A 17,403-nucleotide genomic window follows, 5' to 3' on the forward strand; every position below is an offset into this window, starting at 1 on the left:
AAACCTTATTAGTGTAGCATTCTCCACCTGCTAGATTAGCAGAGATATAAAAGATGAGTGATTTTTTTCTTTTCTGTTTGTAAAGATGGGGAGAATAATTGCACACACACACACACCTCTATATCTGTTACTGGTAGATGTTTAAAGGATGAAATAAAGGAAAATCTGACAAAATCTACCACAGAATCAGTGAGTGTCGTGTGTTTGAGAAATGGGCGGTATTTTAGATGTTCATTTGCTATTTGTGTTTTTCTTCAGCTGTGTGCTTGTCTGCCCATTGTCCTGTTAGGCTGCTACTTATTGAATTATACAAACGCTTTTTGTACTAGGAGAAATCTGATATGAAGTACAGATGTTTCTAATCTTGATTGATTGATTGATTGATTTAGGAAGGTACCTGTGCCATGGCATGTGTGTGGAGGTCAAAAGACAACGTGAGTGAGTCACTTCCCTCCACCTATCATGTGAGCTCCAAGGACTGCTCAGGTCCTCAGCCTTGGTGTCGGGCACCTTTAGCCCTGCAGCTGTCTCACCAGCCCTGTGTTGCAGTTTCTTATAACTTGTTTTGTATTAAGATTACTAGTGTCTCTCTCCTCTTGCCCTCTTTTCTCTTTCTCTCCTACTCTCTGTATGTGTGTGGGAATAAGGATCAAATCCAGGGCCTTAGTTGTTCTTTACCAATGAGACATGTAGTGAATTTGGGTCCAGAAGGGAACACAAGAAGGTGATATGGGGCAGATAGATAACGTGGAACAGACATGAAGAGTGTAGGTGAAGGAGAAGGAGTATTTATGTCCTCTTCTCTCAGAAGAGGTGTGCACGCAGCAGCAGGTGTTGTGTACTTGCTGTCACGGGATCTGGGGCATTTGAGAGCGCTGTCAACTGTGCTTTCCTAGGACTTAGATTACTGCCCACAGCCATTTACCTCACATATGCTTTGTGAAGTTTCTATTGACGGGATAGTGGTTGGTAGTCTAAGTTGACTCTGTAGCATAAAGTTATCTGCTAATCAGGAACTTGTGGGAACTTAGCTCCAGAATGTGAATAACATTAGAAGAGGTGGTGTAGGGAAAAAAACCAAGTCTTTTCTTTCAAAGGCCACATAGGAAATACACAAGTAGACACTGGAGATGAAGCTGCGTGGATAGGAAGTAGATAGGAGACACTGGGCTGAGGCTCTGTGGATAGGAAGTAGACAGTAGACACTGGGCTGAGGCTGTGTGGATAGGAAGTAGACAGTAGACACTGGGCTGAGGCTGTGTGGATAGGAAGTAGACAGTAGACACAGGAACTGAAGCTGTGTGGATAGGAAGTAGACAGTAGACACAGGAACTGAAGCTGTGTGGATAGGAAGTAGACAGTAGACACAGGAACTGAGGCTGTGTGGATAGGAAGTAGACAGTGGACACAGGAACTGAGGCTGTGTGGATAGGAAGTAGACAGTAGACACAGGAACTGAAGCTGTGTGGATAGGAAGTAGACAGTAGACACAGGAACTGAGGCTGCATGGATAGGAAGTAGACGGTAGACACTGGAGCTCAGTCCCGTGTGTATCTTTTTAGATCTTGTCATTGATGGGTCAGAGAAGAGCAGAGTGACAATGGAGAAGATATAGAAACAGGTAGGAACCAATACTAGCAGAGGGAAGAGAAGCTTGAGTGATGAGCCAACCCAGGGCTTCAGTGCTGAGAGTTCCCTGCCTTACATACACCTTATCCTCTAGGTTTAATGGCCAGTGCTTTTTTTACTGACAGGTCATGCTTATTTGAAAATATGCTTTTAAAATCTTTTTGTTCTCATAAATTTCTCTCCATTCTGTTTTCTAAGAAACATCTCTAGTTTTTAAAATGTGTTTTACACATGTCCACGCTGCCTGTCAGTTTTCCTGTGGGTGTCTTAGTTCATTTGTGCTGCAGTAACAGAATTCTGGAAGGCAGGCAACTTACAAAGAATGGAATTTATTTTACCAGCACTATGGATGCAGGGAAGTCAAAGGTGGAGACTCTGTTAGCCCTACTTCTGTGCGTCAGGTGGAGGTGAGGACTCTGGGTCCTTATGTGGCAGAAAAGCTGGGGAGAGTGAGCCCTCTCGGAGAAGCCTGTTTTGTGGTAGTGTTCTGAGAGCTGGCAGTAACTCCCTTAGGTTCTTGCTCCCAACACTTGACCCGGATGACAGCTTGGCATGAGCTTTAAGGGGCACACATGCTGTTCACTAATTAATGTTAGAGTATGAAGGAGTTTCCACCCATCACTTTCTGTGTCACCCTTACCTTCCGGATTATGGAGTTTCACCTACTAAACAGGGGCTTCAGGATTCTGTATCTGGGGACCAACTGGATTTAGCTGAACTGACAAATGCAGCAGGCATCTTAAGGAGCAGCCACAAAGCAGCAGGTTGCTCTCCAGCCTGGAGTTGGGCCAGCACACTGGGCTGCACTCCAAAGGAAGCTCACTTCCTTCCGCAGGGCCTCTCACATTTATGTCGCAGAGGACTGAGGTTGATGTGACATGCTTTCAAGAAATATCCCACAATGTGACAAGCAGAATTCTATCCACTGTGCAGCTGTGTGAGTGAGGACAGGACCTCCACGTGGTTTCTTTGTCCTTTGTCGTGGTCTGTGTAGACCGGCAGTGTTTGTCCCCTAGCCTGTCTCAGCCCCTTCCTTGCTCCCAGGGGACAGCGGATGGGATTTCTTGACTGATAGACTACACTGCCATTTGTTTCTTTCCAGTATTTCTTAGGAAAAATTTCAAACGTGGGGAAATTTTCCATTGAACATTCTGAAGCACCAGCTAAATTCTATAACAGTTTTAAATATCTGGTGTATGGCTTGTTCACAAATAGTTTATGTTATCTTTTATGTATTTCAAGATGGTGGCCCCTCTCATCTCATGTCACCACTGGTGAGTCTTCCGTCTCTGTTACAACAGTTGGATTGAAGCAGCTCTGAAAGGAAGGCAGTGCTGAAGCTCAGGCTGGGCCTTCCGTGCTGGGCGCTGGGTGTTTGCTGAGGATGGGTTAAGTGAGTGTAGCTGCACTGTCCTGTGTCCTAGCACATGCTTGGCAAGTAGGTTTTCCACTTTGAAAGTTTGAAAATCACAGCTGTTCGGGTGACCTGGCTAGCATACACTGCACTGTGTGGAAGAGCGTCCGCGTCTGCTGTGTGAGCTCCGAACTCATCCCGGGGGCTAGCTCCTGGGCTGGGGAATCACAAGAGTTTCTCTCATGTGCTACATGAGGCATAGCATGTGGCATAGCGTGCCTATATGCAATGCCTCCATTCCTGAATACCAGTTGCCAACCCCGTCACCAAGGCCAGCATCTGTTTCTGACCACATGAAGGGTGAGGCTTTTTCTTTCTTAGTGAAGCAGGTGTGTTTGGGATTGTGTTTTAGGATCAACCTCTATACATGCAGCATGTGCAGGGGCTCGGGCCATCGGGCTTCCGAAGGAGATAGGTGTCCTGAGCTGTCTCCTTTTCTCCTGGTCAGCCACAGGCACTGTCAGGTCCACACAGTTGTGCTTACAGTTGTTAGATCTGTGTCCGCCTTACATTTGTGACTTCTCTTCCCATCCACCCCCTGCAGGCTCGGGTCATGTATGACTTTGCTGCTGAACCTGGAAACAATGAACTGACAGTCAATGAAGGGGAGATCATCACAATCACAAACCCGGTAGGTAAGAGCACAGCGAACTCACAGCTCTGTAGACCTGCTTTAACTGGCGCCTTCCTTTTCCTAAGTTCGTCAGCCCACATCAGTGTTTCAGCTGTTGCTTATGAAATGCTGATGCTATGAGAAGTTGTTGCATGTGCACCGAGAGACATTTGGTCCCTACATATGGCTGAGTGTGCCACTGAATTTATTGCGCCTTTTTTTTCTGGTTTTCTCCCTACTCTGCGGGGCTGTGTCTCTGTACATAAGCAGTCATGCTGACGTTCCTAAACAGCTTAGTTTACTGATTGCTCTCTCTGGTCTAAGCTCACCCTGTAGTAGGATCACCAGAAAGTAGTGTGTGTTCACTTATCTCCCAGCAGGGCCGCATCGCTGTGTGCCGCACAGTTCTCCGTCTTCATAAACCGTCTTTGAACTTGTGCACATAGAGACCATCTTCATGTGTGCATGGGCAGCTCTGGCCACACAGCTCTGCCCTTCCCTCCCTGCGCATTTGTGTGATCCCTGAGTTCAGGCTCTTCTGTTGGAGACTTAGCTCATTTCTTTTTAAAGAATACAATTTTATAACCCATTGAGTTTCTTTTGTGATCTCTGTTGCTCGGAAGTAAACAATGCCATTGTTAAATCTTCTCAGGCAGTGATCTGTTATCTCTGTGGTAGTCACTGCACTCTTTATGTGCAACTTTATTGTAATCATCCTTAAACTCTTTAGCAGTATTATGAGTTGAAAGCTGTTTGAAATAAAGCTCTGACAAAAATCACCTCAGTTACTCTTATTTTATTCAGAAGGGGGAAGAGCAGATGGGAGGGAGACTCAGTCTCTATAGTTACAAAATGAGCAAAACTTGCAGCCACTGCTGCTCCCTGTCTTCATCTGCCCCCCAAGACACCACTGAGAGTACAGGCCCCACAGCCCTCTGCTGTGCCCCTGGGCCTGTCCTCCCAGTCCCCACCACAGCCCCTAGGTTCCACACTAGCAGCTGTGTCTCTGGCCCGAGGCTCCTTGTCTGAAGCTTGTTCTCCAGTGCTCTTCATCATGGCGCAGTGACTGCCTCTGAGGCAGGAAGCTGCTCGGTTGCCAGGGCCTCTCTGCCTCTCACCAGCTACTCGGGAGCCCCTCCTTTTGGCTCATAATAAGATTATTCTTGCAGCATTACTTTTTGGACCTCTATGCTAAGTCCATAGTGTTGGTAGCCTGAGCAGACCTCGTAAGCTCACAGCTATCTAGCTGTGTCTCGGTGCCAGGGCACAAGAGAGCACCAGCTCCCGGGGCCATGATTGAGAACCACCCTGTGGTTGCCCCTTAAGAGTACTGCATGCTTGTAACCACTGAGCCAGCTCTCCAGGTTTTATTTCTAACAAGTAGAAATAGGTTTGATTTTCAGACAGAATGACAGTACATTCCAGCCATTTCATAAAATTGTAATTTCCTAATATTATCACATATCCTATTAGCTTAATTGCTGACTTAAATGTTTTTAACTTGAAAAATTCCCTAGAATATTGTCCTGACACAGAATTGACCGCAGTCAACCTTGTAACAATTTTTACACATGATCACATTTTCCATAGCCACCCTTTTTATTATTTCATATTTCCTGGTATTTTTCTCTGGAATTATTTCACATTTCCTAGTTTCTCTGGGATAACTTGTTATAGAAAATATACTCAAGAATGGGGAGGTAGGTCCATTGGTAAAGCACTTGCCTTAGATGCATAGGGACCTGGGTTCAATCCCAGAACCACATGACAAAGCCTCTTGGTGGCCATCATGGTCGTGGGTGGAGCCACGTAGGTTCCCAGGCCTCTCTGAGCCCCCAGCCTGTCCCATTTGGTGAGCTCCAGGCCAGAGACGGTTTCCAAACAGACAGTGGGGCCCATGAGATGGCTTGGTGGATAAAGGTGCAGCCAGTGCCACCAAGCTGGACGACCTGGGCTGATGACCGCAGCACTCACATGGAAAAGGAGAGACCCTACCTCCCGAGTTGACCTCCGACCTCCACTCAGCCATGGCACTCGTGAGCAGGGGCACACACGTGTACACACACATGTACACACATGTGTACATACAATAAACGAGTAATTACCTTTTTTAAAAGGTGGACAGTGCCCAAGGAAGAGCACCTGAGGTTCTTGGCCTCTGGTCTCCACATGTGTACATGCACATCATGCACAAAGGAAATAAAAGAGTTTAATCACTTCTTGGAGCTTAGTTCGTCTTGTTAGATTACATTATTTCTGTTCTAAACAAAATTTTAATGCATAAAATATTGAGCAGTAATAGCTCTATTGTCATAAAAATCTTGATGTTTTTCATGTAAAAATTATAAATTTGTAACAATTCTGAAAGCTGAATTTCTACAGCTAACCATAACTTTTATATCTTCATCTTTTTTATTAGAACGTTGGTGGAGGATGGCTGGAAGGAAAAAACAGCAAGGGAGAGCAGGGGCTCGTTCCTACGGACTACGTGGAAGTAAGAACTTACCCACTGATCAGCTAAGCTGGTCTTCGCTATACTTCTCTTTATCAGTTGTTGAGTTAAAGACTGCCAGGAAGACAGCAACTGTCTTAAAAGTAAAATTTCATTGGGTAAATAGTAAGCAGTAATTAAATAAAACATGGAAAATACATTGAAGGAGAAATAAGGAGAGAGATTACCAATGGGTCTAAGCTACAAACATGTTTACATTAACTTCCTTCCAAGAGTAGCTGCCGCCCAGAGCTCTGAGGTGGATTAATTCTCAGAATTTCAGTGGATTCCTTAAAGGGGCAGGCTTCTCACTTCCGTCTGCTACTTTCAGAGCCACAAGGATGTCTTTAATGGGACACTGAGCTACAGTATAAAGGATAGCACCCCAAAGTCCTGCAGGTGACCCTGAGACACAGCTAGCTACTTCAGCAGCAAAACTGTCTTCAGAGCCTGCTCTCTGGCACCCCCTGCTGATTGCTTGTAGGTCTCAAGCCTGAGCACTTGGCTCTCTTGGGTGATAGACAGAGTTACCTCTGGAAAACCACTGGCCGGAAGCTTCCCTGAGACCACCAGCAAAGCAGGGAGGGGTCTGTCTGTGTTCTCTTGTCCTCTGTTAAAAGGGAGGGGTAAGGAGTCATAAACTCTCTGGAGGTCAGTAGGAATTTTTCCCTTTCCAGAGTGTCCACACACATACCATAGTTGTGTCTGTACAGTGCCAAGAGTTCATAGGCCCCTGAACACAGTTTGAAAGTCTGAGGTTCAGATCCTGCCCTGATTCTATGCACTGCCCATCTAAGATCCTAAAATGGTCACAGCCAAGAGGGGTCATAAGGATTTCAGTTGACGCTGGTTTTCATTCTTTTTATACAAGTGTTTGCTTCTAAAGAGTATAGGCTAAGAACATGGTTGAACCAGCAAGACCATTCACCAACAGGGTATGATGGATGCCCATGAACTAAGATAAGCCGTGTTCGGAACTGTAAAACACACAATGTGTTTTGAAAAGAGGGCCAGGCATGCAGCTCAGTGCCACACTGTTTGCCCTGGCTTTGATTCCCACCCAGCACAGCTACCCAACAGAGGGGTGCGGGGGACACAGGGAGAATGTGTGTAGATAGGTAGATCAGTCAACGCATTGTGTGTGTGTGTGTGTGTGTGGTGTGTGTGTTCTCATGCATGTGTGTCTGTAGGTAGGTAGGTAGATTAACCAATCACAGAGTGCTTCTAGACTATACCGAAATTTAACTCCAAATAAATAAGAGAAGAACTGCTGGAAAATACCGATATATTTGGAAACTAAGCAATCTAAGTTACACAAAAGTCAAAGAAAAAAATCTCAGGAAAAATAATCAAGAGTGTTTAACATAAATGTAAAACTATTAAAATTGTAGAGTGCAACAGAAGCCGTCCCTAGAGGAAGACCTACAGCTGTGAGAGTGTGGGTCCCTCCCCAGGGTAGTTTGTGTGTTGCCTCTGTAAGCTTCCACCAAGGCGGAGTCATGAAAGGATGACAGTTCTTTCCTCTGCTCAGATTTTACCCAACGATGGAAAAGACCCGTTTTCTTGTGGAAATTCGGTGGCCGACCAAGCTTTCCTTGATTCGCTGTCAGCCAGCACGGCTCAAGCCAACTCATCTTCTGCCAACAGCAATAACCAGGTACTCTCGCCTCCCGCTACATCTGGCTGCCTTTCCTGAGAGCAGAGCTTGAGGGGAGACATGTGCAGCATCTCTGTTGCTCCCTGAGAGTTGTGCGAGGGGTGTGCGCTGGTGGGGGTTGGGGGGATGGGTATGGCATGGTATGTATGTGGTGGTTGGAGGTTAGGGGGTGTGGCATGAGGGGGTGTGGTGCTCCTGCTGGGTATTAACACAGACCTCACCTGAAACATCTGCTAAAGACTGTTTGAAAAACCAGTAATAAAATGAAAGATGGCGTGTTGAGATTTGCTTTTCAGAGTATCAGGATATGGGTATGGACCCCTAAAAGGTCAGATACTCTCCAAAATGAGGGCCTGCAAAGAGGAAGGAAGCAGACATGGAGGAGGCCAGTTTCTGCTTTGGACTTTGTCATAGGTCCTCCTGTTATATCAGGTGCCCCCATCGCCCTTAGAAGCAGTACAGATAAAAGTGACATGGCCAGGCACTCGGCACCAACACTCCCTCAGTGCTGTGGCTCTAAGTAGAACGGACTAGTGTGAGCTCATGTTTTAAAGAGGGTATGCATTTTAAACATGGCTTGGTAGCGTTCACCTTAATCCCAGTGCTTGGAGAAACAGGCAGATGGATCTCTCTGAGTCCAGGCCAGCCTGGACTACATTGTTAGACTCTGTCTCAAAATAACAAAACAAAATAAGAGAGAAAATGTCCATATTATATATTTTATATTTCTATCAGAAACCCATCTGTAGATGTGAGATTAAGCTCGGAGTTGAAATGGTTAAGTTTTCACACGAGAGGATTTTGTGCCCTCTGGCTCCTTTAAGAGAAACAGTTAACTCTCCAGTTATTCTGGTCAAAATGCCCCTTCTAGGAGGGACAGTGAGAGCATATTGCATGGTTCCTGGATCACTTTCTGGTCCAGTAGCACACAGCTACTAAATGTTTACACAATGAGAAATGTCAGATACTTAGACACGTGGCTACTAAATGTTTACTCAATGAGAAATGTTGGATACTTTTTTAGTTAAGTGGATGAGATGAAGAGAAAAGACATCCCACCTTCTCTCAACAGCCTTCCTGTTGTAAGCAAAAAACACTCACTTTCTACTCATTTTGAGTCATGCTCTGAACTTTGCAGTTACCCAGTCCTGTACTCTCTCCCTCCATGGCTTCTTTCCTTCCTAGCAGGAACCCTCTGTTAGGCTTCAGCTTCTGCTTACCCCCCAGGAGAGGCCGAGGGGCAGCAGGATCAGTGGAGACCTGGGAGGTCTCCATGTGTGTACAGAGGTGAAGCCTTGAATGCACACAGAGCCTCTCCTCCTAGATACTAATATAAACTGTGGTTGGCCTGTGGCTAGGGAGGTTTCCTAGTGGACTTCCCAAACTAGTAATCTGCATTGAATGTGCTGACCTTTAAATGTTTTCTGAAGGGAACAGCGGCCACAGGAGCGGAGCCCACCCCTGGGCATTGTATACTTTAATGTTTCCTTTGTTTGCTAGTTTGGAGAAAACCAACTCAGAGAAATTCTCACTAATTCTCGGTCATGATCTACTTAGGCAGTCTTCCCAAGCTCAGACATATAGGAAAGTCAGTCATGGTGGCCAAAGCCCTTCTCCCTTTGTGCCTCTCCTAAAATTGTGGCTCTTGTGTCTATGTATGAGAGACAGTACCCTAAACGTACCCTAGAACTCAGAGATGAGTGAGGTCTCAGCCTCTCTCCCAGCAGGCCCCTGTCCCGTGGGTTCAGCTTAGTAATCAGGTGTAGGAGCTTCTTACTGGTCTAAGATGCCCAATGGTGTATATAGGGAGCAAAATACAACAGAATAGAAATGCTGTCAGCTGAGAACTCAGCACTGCGTAGCCAGCGGCTGCCACATTCTCAGCCACAACTGCATGAACATGAGAGCTGGGGGCTGCATGGGCTCAGATTAGACGTGCACTTTAGATGAAGTTCAATGTTTCAAGTTACATCACATCAAAATACACAGTATCTGGTCAGTCCTCTGTTCACACCAGTGATACCTGGGTTAGCTGGATGATGATTTCCCTTCATTCTATTGTATTTTCTCCTTCGGTCCAGCAGTAATCTGCAGATGAACGGGACAGCGCTCACTGTGCTGATGACAGCTTGCTGTTTTTGCTCCCATGTCTGAATCACTGCTGGTTTCCTGCCGTGCTTGCCGGCCTGGCTTTCTTCTGTGCAGTCAGTCCTCCTGGTATCACCCAGGGAGCTAGCTAGCTACCCTAATCCAGAGTGCAGGATAAATACAGAATTCTTTCTTTAATTGCTAGTTTTCAAACTAAGTTGTTTTATGGCTGCCTCCTGTAGTAGCTAATGGGTTTTCTTCTTTCCTGTTTGTTCTGTGCACTTAAGCCCCCTGGAGCTCTGCTGTTTTCTTTGTGTTTATCGTCTCCTGTTGGGAGTTCATTCAGGTTGTGTCCTCTACATCCATAAGTCATGAATGCTTGCTTCCTTGTTCTGAGTGGGTCAGCTTCAGTGGCTGATTTTTCTTTCCCCTTGATGTGGGTCATATTCCCCTGCTTTTTCCTCCCTTGTAGTTTCCTTACTGGATGCCAGACTTTGGGATTTTACTTTGTAGTGCTGAGTATTTTGCACCCTTGTTAATATTTTGAACCAGGTGATAAAGAGAAGTTATTTTAAAATGTCCATTTCTTTCCAGTTTTAAGCTTTTTTGAGTGAGAACAGGAATATTTCACTTAGGGATACTTTTGCCCTGCTACTGAATGAACCCTGCTAGTACACTGTGCACTGTGAGGCTTCCTGCTGTGGAAGATTGTGCTACGTTTCCTCTCGTGATCCTTCCTCTGACTTGCAGACATTCCTCAAACAGTGACTTTATTAGCTGTCAACTTTAGACTTCCTGCTTCTCTGCAGACCCCGAGAGCTTCCTGGGTACAGCTCAAGCTCTCACAGCCCTCCCCATGCCCAGGCTCCACCTCCACAAGTCACAGACCACTGGGCTCTGCAGGGTCTCTCCAGGCAGGGAATGGGGCATTTGTAGATCTCACCTTGTCCTCCTCTTGTTTCCGGTATCTCAGGATCACCGCCCCTCATTGCCTGGTGCCCAGTGATTTTAAAACAGACCATATATGTTGTCATTTTTTTAGCTTGGGTGAGAGTGTAAACTGGGTCTCATCAGTCTTTCTTGATTATCTTTTCTGTGCCTTGACTTCCAAATTTTCCATTCATTTACATCTATGAAATGAGAATGGTGCCATTCAACAAGAGTTGATCCTCACACCATAGAAGTGATACCAGTGATCATTCCATGCTGAGTTGTGGACCTGGAACTTGGGCTCCAAAGTTGTCAGGAAGAGTCAGCGACCACATTCCAGCAAGAGCTCACACTGTAGGACGTGTACTTTTGCCTCTCAGTTCCCTGAGTGGCTGGCCTTTTCTGTCCCTCACTTTGTGTGTTTGTGTGTGTGTGTGTGTGTGTGTGTGTGTGTGTGTGTGTGTGTGTGTGTGTGTGTGTGTGTGTTGAGGTAATAGGGCAGCTTTGAGCATCCTGGTTGGACCCTCCCACAGCTGGTGCTTTTGAAAGGTTAGATTTAACATTCTAACATCTGGAAGTCTTGGCTGTGTGTGCCTTGCTAGCTATGGCGTGCATGTTTTTGCCCCACTCCAGTGCAACTTGTACTTATCGGTAGTATTTTGGTTGTGGTGCCAAGCACAGGTTGGGGAGATGCAACACACTACCGCAGAGTCGGGACACTATGGCAGCATTGGCTCTCTGCCGGTGTCAGTGTCCTTTGTGAGTAGGTAGCATTTGGTGAATTTGGCTGTGCCGTGAGTTTGCTGGTTTTGATTAAAATCTTTGCTGGGTATTGTCCTGTGCTCACTGAATACCTTTTTATTTTAAGGTGGACATTTGGGCTCAGGTTGGTTGTGTTGAAAGTCTCAGCCAGTCACCCCCTTCTTCTTCTTCTTCTTCTCCTTCTTCTTCCATAAATAAGGTAAATTGAGACATGAATAACTGCATGAAGAAGTAAACATTTACCAGCCAACCCTGAGAGGAATGCTTTTCCATATGCTGTAATGTGAAGACGCTCTCCCAGGCCTGGCCAGGCAGTGTGATTGCTAGGGAGGTGGGGCCGCAGGCTGTCAGCTGACACTCTTCCTGAGACCTGACTGTGTAGTGAGATCTAGTGAAGGGTTTGGCTCTGAGTGACAGTAGAGCAAACAGATCCTGGTACCAGGAAGGGAAGGTAGAAAGTGTTGCTCAGTGAGCATGACTGGGGAGGGAAAGGGGAAGGAAAGGCTAGGGAAGTGGAGGCCTCAACTAAGAAACAGAGTGGGTTACTACATGGCTGGTTTCATGACAAAGGGGTTGGTGGATTGAGAGCAAATAAATTGATGGCCAAAGGATCTTTCGCACAGATCTTGGAGGCCAGCTTATTTCATTGGGATTAGACTTTGGAGACATTATGCTCTTGGCATTTAGAAGCTCAAAAGTGTCTCTACCAAAGCCTGAGCACTGGGGGTAGCCACTGAGCTTCACCATGAGGTGAGGATTACACTGCTGCCTTCTTCCTCTCTGGGTACCTGAGGGAGGCAGATCTTTAACTAGCAGAAGTGTCCTAATGCCTAGTTTCATCTCCTTATTTAAAACTACTTCCAGTAATGTGACCTGGCACTTACGCCCTGTGGAGCTCTCTCCATGCCCTCCTGCCATAGCTTGGAAAAGGAGGTGTACCTCTCAGTGAACTGCTGGTTTCATTATTTTGGGACAGGGTCTCGCAGTGTAGCCAGGCAACCTCTAGAACTTGCTAAGTAGCAGGCCGTATCAGTCAGACCCTTAGGCTTTCTGCCTCATCAAGTGCTGACTCTATTTCAGGTGAACCCCATGTGCAGATAACTCTACTGACTCTATTTCAGGTGAACCCCCATGCTTAGATAGCTCTGCTGAATCCGTATTCAGTCAGAACTGTATGCACTTATCGGTTCATACTTAACAAATGCCCTGAGGACATCAGTGTTACAGATCCCATTTTTAAGACATAGCTAAGAAGGGCGAATTGCTCATATGCAAGTGCGTTGTCAGTAGGAAAGCTGGGATCCACGCCTAGGTCAACATTAGGGGCTGAGTTCTCAGTCACTGTACCCATGTGAAACATTCTTGGCCCCATAGTTACAAAACAGTTCAAAATCCACCTAGTTGGCCAGGATTCTGGCCTTGTCACCCAGTCTGTGATTTAACACTGAGTAGCCCTTGTTTGGGTCAGTGGTAGACTGCATGTGAGTGTCCTCATAAGATGGGAGTGGATCTAAACATTCCCATTGGTGATATCATGACAGATAGGTATACATAATAGAAGATGTTGCTTGTGCATGCACATGTGGTGACACTGGTGCAAACACATCTACTCGACCGGCTTGCTGCCCATCGCATAAAAGTGTGGATTAGGTTATGCATGGGAGGGCATAATGATGGATGAACAATTGTTTTGCTGGTTTATTGTTCGCCATTTATTTATTTATTTATTTATTTATTTTACTTTTCTATTTTTCGGAGCTGGGGACCGAACCCAGGGCCTTGCGCTTGCTAGGCAAGCGCTCTACCACTGAGCTAAATCCCCAACCCCTCGCCACTCTTTATAACTCATGGCTTTCGTCTACATCTACTTCTTGAAAAAGAAGTTTGCTGTAGAACCCTCTGCTGCCTCCCCCAGCAGTGGCATTACGTTAGACATGCTGTGTGTGCTGCATCTTGTAATTGAATCATTCTCTCTCTACCTGATTTCATCTTGTGTTGTTTTGTTCAATATGGCCTAGGCAGTAGGCCATATCATATATTTATCTACTATAGCATTGGTGAATAGCTAGGTTTGTTTAAGCATATTCTGATACTTACACCACCTGGAGATGTACTTCTCAGAAGCTAGCTTATTAGACACCACGTTGACTGCTTCTGTCATGAGCATAGCTCCTGTGTTATAGATGCATGAGTGTGCTGTGTGCATGCCTGCCACTGCTACCTTAGTGGCCATCCCAAGTTCATTCTCGGTCCTTCTGGTGCGACAGTCAGATGCAAGGCTAATGCTGTGAGTTCTTTCAGTGGATGGCTTGAAATATCCACCTGTTAAACAGGATGTTATACAGGCCATAGCTCCCTGTCATACAGCTAGAGTGCATGTTCCTCTGTGTCTTAGGATGCTTTGATAACTTTTACGTAACAAGGTCTTTGAATCTAAGTATCACCTGCCAATAAAAAAAAGCTTATGGCCAATGAGCAGAGGCAGGAGATAGGAGGTGGGACATCTGGCAGGAGATTTGAGAGCCACATGCTGAGAAAGGAGGCCAGGACTGGCCTGAAGGAGAGGTAACTAACCAGGAGGTAGATGAATTCAGGTTAGAATCAAGGAGAGAGTCACGTGGGAATGCTGAGGAAAGGACGTAAAGCAGTAGTAGAGGAACTCGGTATAGAACAGAGATTCAAGCAGCGACTCTGAGGAGAGGATGGACATACAGCAGCAGGTAAATGAACTCAGGGTAGAATAAAGGGGAGACATTAGGGAAGACACTGAGGAAGAAGCAGGCCAGGACTGAGGGAGAGATAACCAATCAGCAGGTAGCTGAACTTGGGAGATTCGCCCTAGGAACTCTGAAGAGACAAGGAAAGGAAAGCAGCCACGTCACTGAACCCAGGTTAGAGTAAAAGGGATAAGTTATGAGCAAGTCAGCAAACAAGCAAAGCTTATGACTCAGGCATTTATTAATAAATTTTAGTCTCAGAGTCATCATTCCAGGAACAGGGCTGAAAAGGAAAACTTTTACACAGATATATTGAATATGTTGCTCCTGGATGTTGGGCAGTGCTAAATTTAGTTGGAGCAGGGCTTAGGTAAAGGGCCAGGCATGATCTGTGAGTTACAGAGCAAGGAGGGTGTTTACCGTGTGTCCGGGTAGACGTTCTAAAGCGGCAGGCCTGATCAACTCCACGTGAATTTTTCCATTTACCGTGTATTACTTCATTGTGAGTGAGAATTAAGAACTACTTAGAGTCCCTACTTTAGAGCAGTTAGGTCAGTGGGGAGAGCCTTGGCAGGAGCATGCAATGGCATTCCAGGTGATGTCGGAGGATGTGCTCTCAGTGGAGCTGACCCATCTCTCATCTCGTGCTCCCGTGTTCTCCCCTGGGTTAGTGTGTGGAGACTTAGGTCCATGTCCAGTGACTGTACCAGCCCTTGTGTTGCTCTCAGTTCCCCTGTCGACCCATAGCTAAGTGGAGTCACAACCTGTAGGAATCACAAGAACTCCTTTTCCTCTCCCACACAGGTTGGTGGTGGCAGTGACCCCTGGTCAGCCTGGAATGCTCCCAGATCTGGGAACTGGGACAGCTCTGATGCCTGGGGCACCAGGACAGATGGGGCTGGCGCTCAGAGGAACAGCAGTGCCAACAACTGGGACACCGGCTTCGGCCATCCGCAGGCCTACCAAGGACCAGGTGAGGGGACACCTCTGCCTGAGTGACAGGCCTGAGGAGTAAGCTGACCTTGCTTTCCTCTAAGTCAGCACAGCACAGTGACTTTGGGTGAAGGGTCCTACAGTCTCATTCAGTACTGACACCATCTCCTTGGAACCATGGGTGCTTCCCTCCCAGGAGCTCCTCCCTAGGTTTCATGAACTTGTTAGCACAGTGCACAAAACTCAAGGACTCACTTGACTTCCTGTTGTCAATTTATCATGGAGTAAATCAAGAGATACAATAAGCATTCAGATGAGGAGGTTACATGGGCAAGGTGTGGTGCTTCCAGACCCTCTCCTGTCATACCTGGGGTGTACCAGACTGACCAGAGGTCATTACCACTACCAGCATCTGCACATGCTCACCAGCGAAAACACTGATCCTGCAGCCCAGAGAGTTTTCTGGAGATCAGTCCCATTGGTGTGGCTAACTATTTACTACATCTTCAGCCCTTTTCCAGTTCACAGAGGATGAGGTGGACAGGAAGATTCTCAGGTTTCAGCCCTCCATGGCTTGGTTTTGTTTGTTTTTTTTTTTTGTTTTGTTTTGTTTTTGTTGTTGTTGTTGTTTTTTTTTTTTTTTTTCTGGTGGTGAGCTTCAGTCCCAGACTGCACCTTGAGTCTTGTGGATTGGAAGACACTTCTGTCATCCAGGAAAGGCCAAAACATGAGGCTGGGTCAGGAAGCTCTGCTTATGAATTTTTAAGCAGAGGAGAGATTTACTGAAGGAGAAGCACTTCAGTGATTTAGTGGGACGGGACCACTTTAAAAACCCCAGGCATGGTAGCCGTGAGATGGACATAGGCTGATCCATAGGCTCACTGAACATTCCCTGTCTCCAAAAGAGGTGGCCAGGCCTGGAGAGATGGCTCAGCGGTTAAAAGCATGCTGCTCTTACAGAGGACCAGGCTCCATTTCCCAATACTACACAGCAGCTAACAATTTCTCTTAACTTCGGTTCCAAGACACAGTACCCTTTGCTGGGCTCTGTGGCCCTGCATGCACTTGGTACTCATGAACACAAAAGTAAAATTTAAATAAGGAAAGATGGATGGCCTTCTTAAGAAACAGTATCCAATGCTGCCCCCAGTTTCCATGTACTTAAGCACCAGCCATACACACAGATGTGCACATGCACATACACATATATAACACATATCCCACCCCCCCAAGAAAGGATGTTTGTGTCAGTGCTGGAACTATCTTGTCTATCCTTGATAGTTCCTGCTGGAACTATCCTTGCGTGCCTGATTACCAGTCGATTGCTGCTTCCTACGTGCAGGAGCCTGCCTGCTGGTTGATGTGGCCCTGTCTGTTAGCTTTGCTGCGGTTGCCCGACTCTGGTGTGACACCCAAGCACAGTGCTAAGGGCGTGTCGAGGAATTTTCTCCGTTGTCCTCTGGGACGTTTATGGTTTGCAGTTTTAATGTCTAAGTACCTGACTTTCTGTTGACTTTTATATATGATGATGACTTTATAGTAAGGGGCTGGCTTTATGATTGTGAGTGGATATGGTTTTCCCAGTGCCACTGATTGAAGATACTATCCATTGTGTCACCTGAGGCACTTGTCAGGGTTTTGTTACCCTGGCTGCTTTATTTAACCTGTTTCTGATGTGTCTTGCATTCAGAGAAAAGGGCAGAATTCGTAAGTCAAGTCTGCAGGCCGACTGCAAAGCCTGTGGTCTTCAGATCCACATGGCAGTCCATGCCCCCGTCTTCCAAGCCTGCGGGCTCGCACCAGTCATTACAGTTAAGCTTCTCACATATGGTGTTCTGTTTTCCCCTTGCTTTTCTTGTTTTTCCGACCTGTAGCGACTGGTGATGATGATGAATGGGATGAAGATTGGGACGACCCCAAGTCCTCCTCACCTTACTTTAAGGATTCAGAACCAGCTGAAGCAGGGGGCATCCAGCGGGGAAACAGCCGTGCGGGTGCCTCTTCCATGAAGCTGCCCCTTAACAAGTAAGTGCAAAGGGGAGCCGAGGATGCAGACACCCTTGGGGGGGGGGGGGGATGAGCAGGGCACGTGTACACACACATACCCCACCCCCCCACACCCTACACACACACACACACACACACACACACACACACGTACATAGACAC

At 46.5% G+C, this 17,403-nt stretch overlaps 1 protein-coding gene across 4 annotated transcripts in view; it reads left to right on the forward strand.

The window, feature by feature from the left end:
- The window catches only part of Snx9 (sorting nexin 9), an 88,155-nt gene that overhangs the window by 36,762 nt on the left and 33,990 nt on the right, over positions 1–17,403 (forward strand). For 2 of the 4 annotated variants that reach the window (XM_039090760.2, XM_039090771.2), the window contains 6 exons: positions 3,588–3,674; positions 6,076–6,150; positions 7,679–7,804; positions 11,691–11,783; positions 15,106–15,274; positions 17,109–17,259. In XM_039090760.2, coding sequence (XP_038946688.1) covers positions 3,588–3,674; positions 6,076–6,150; positions 7,679–7,804; positions 11,691–11,783; positions 15,106–15,274; positions 17,109–17,259 — 701 coding nt within the window. The remainder of the gene's footprint in view (positions 1–3,587; positions 3,675–6,075; positions 6,151–7,678; positions 7,805–11,690; positions 11,784–15,105; positions 15,275–17,108; positions 17,260–17,403) is intronic. The other 2 variants (XM_039090763.2, NM_001127637.1) reach the window with 1 other exon arrangement.

The sequence above is a fragment of the Rattus norvegicus genome, chromosome 1 (assembly GCF_036323735.1).
Source record: "Rattus norvegicus strain BN/NHsdMcwi chromosome 1, GRCr8, whole genome shotgun sequence".
Lineage (NCBI taxonomy): Eukaryota > Metazoa > Chordata > Mammalia > Rodentia > Muridae > Rattus > Rattus norvegicus.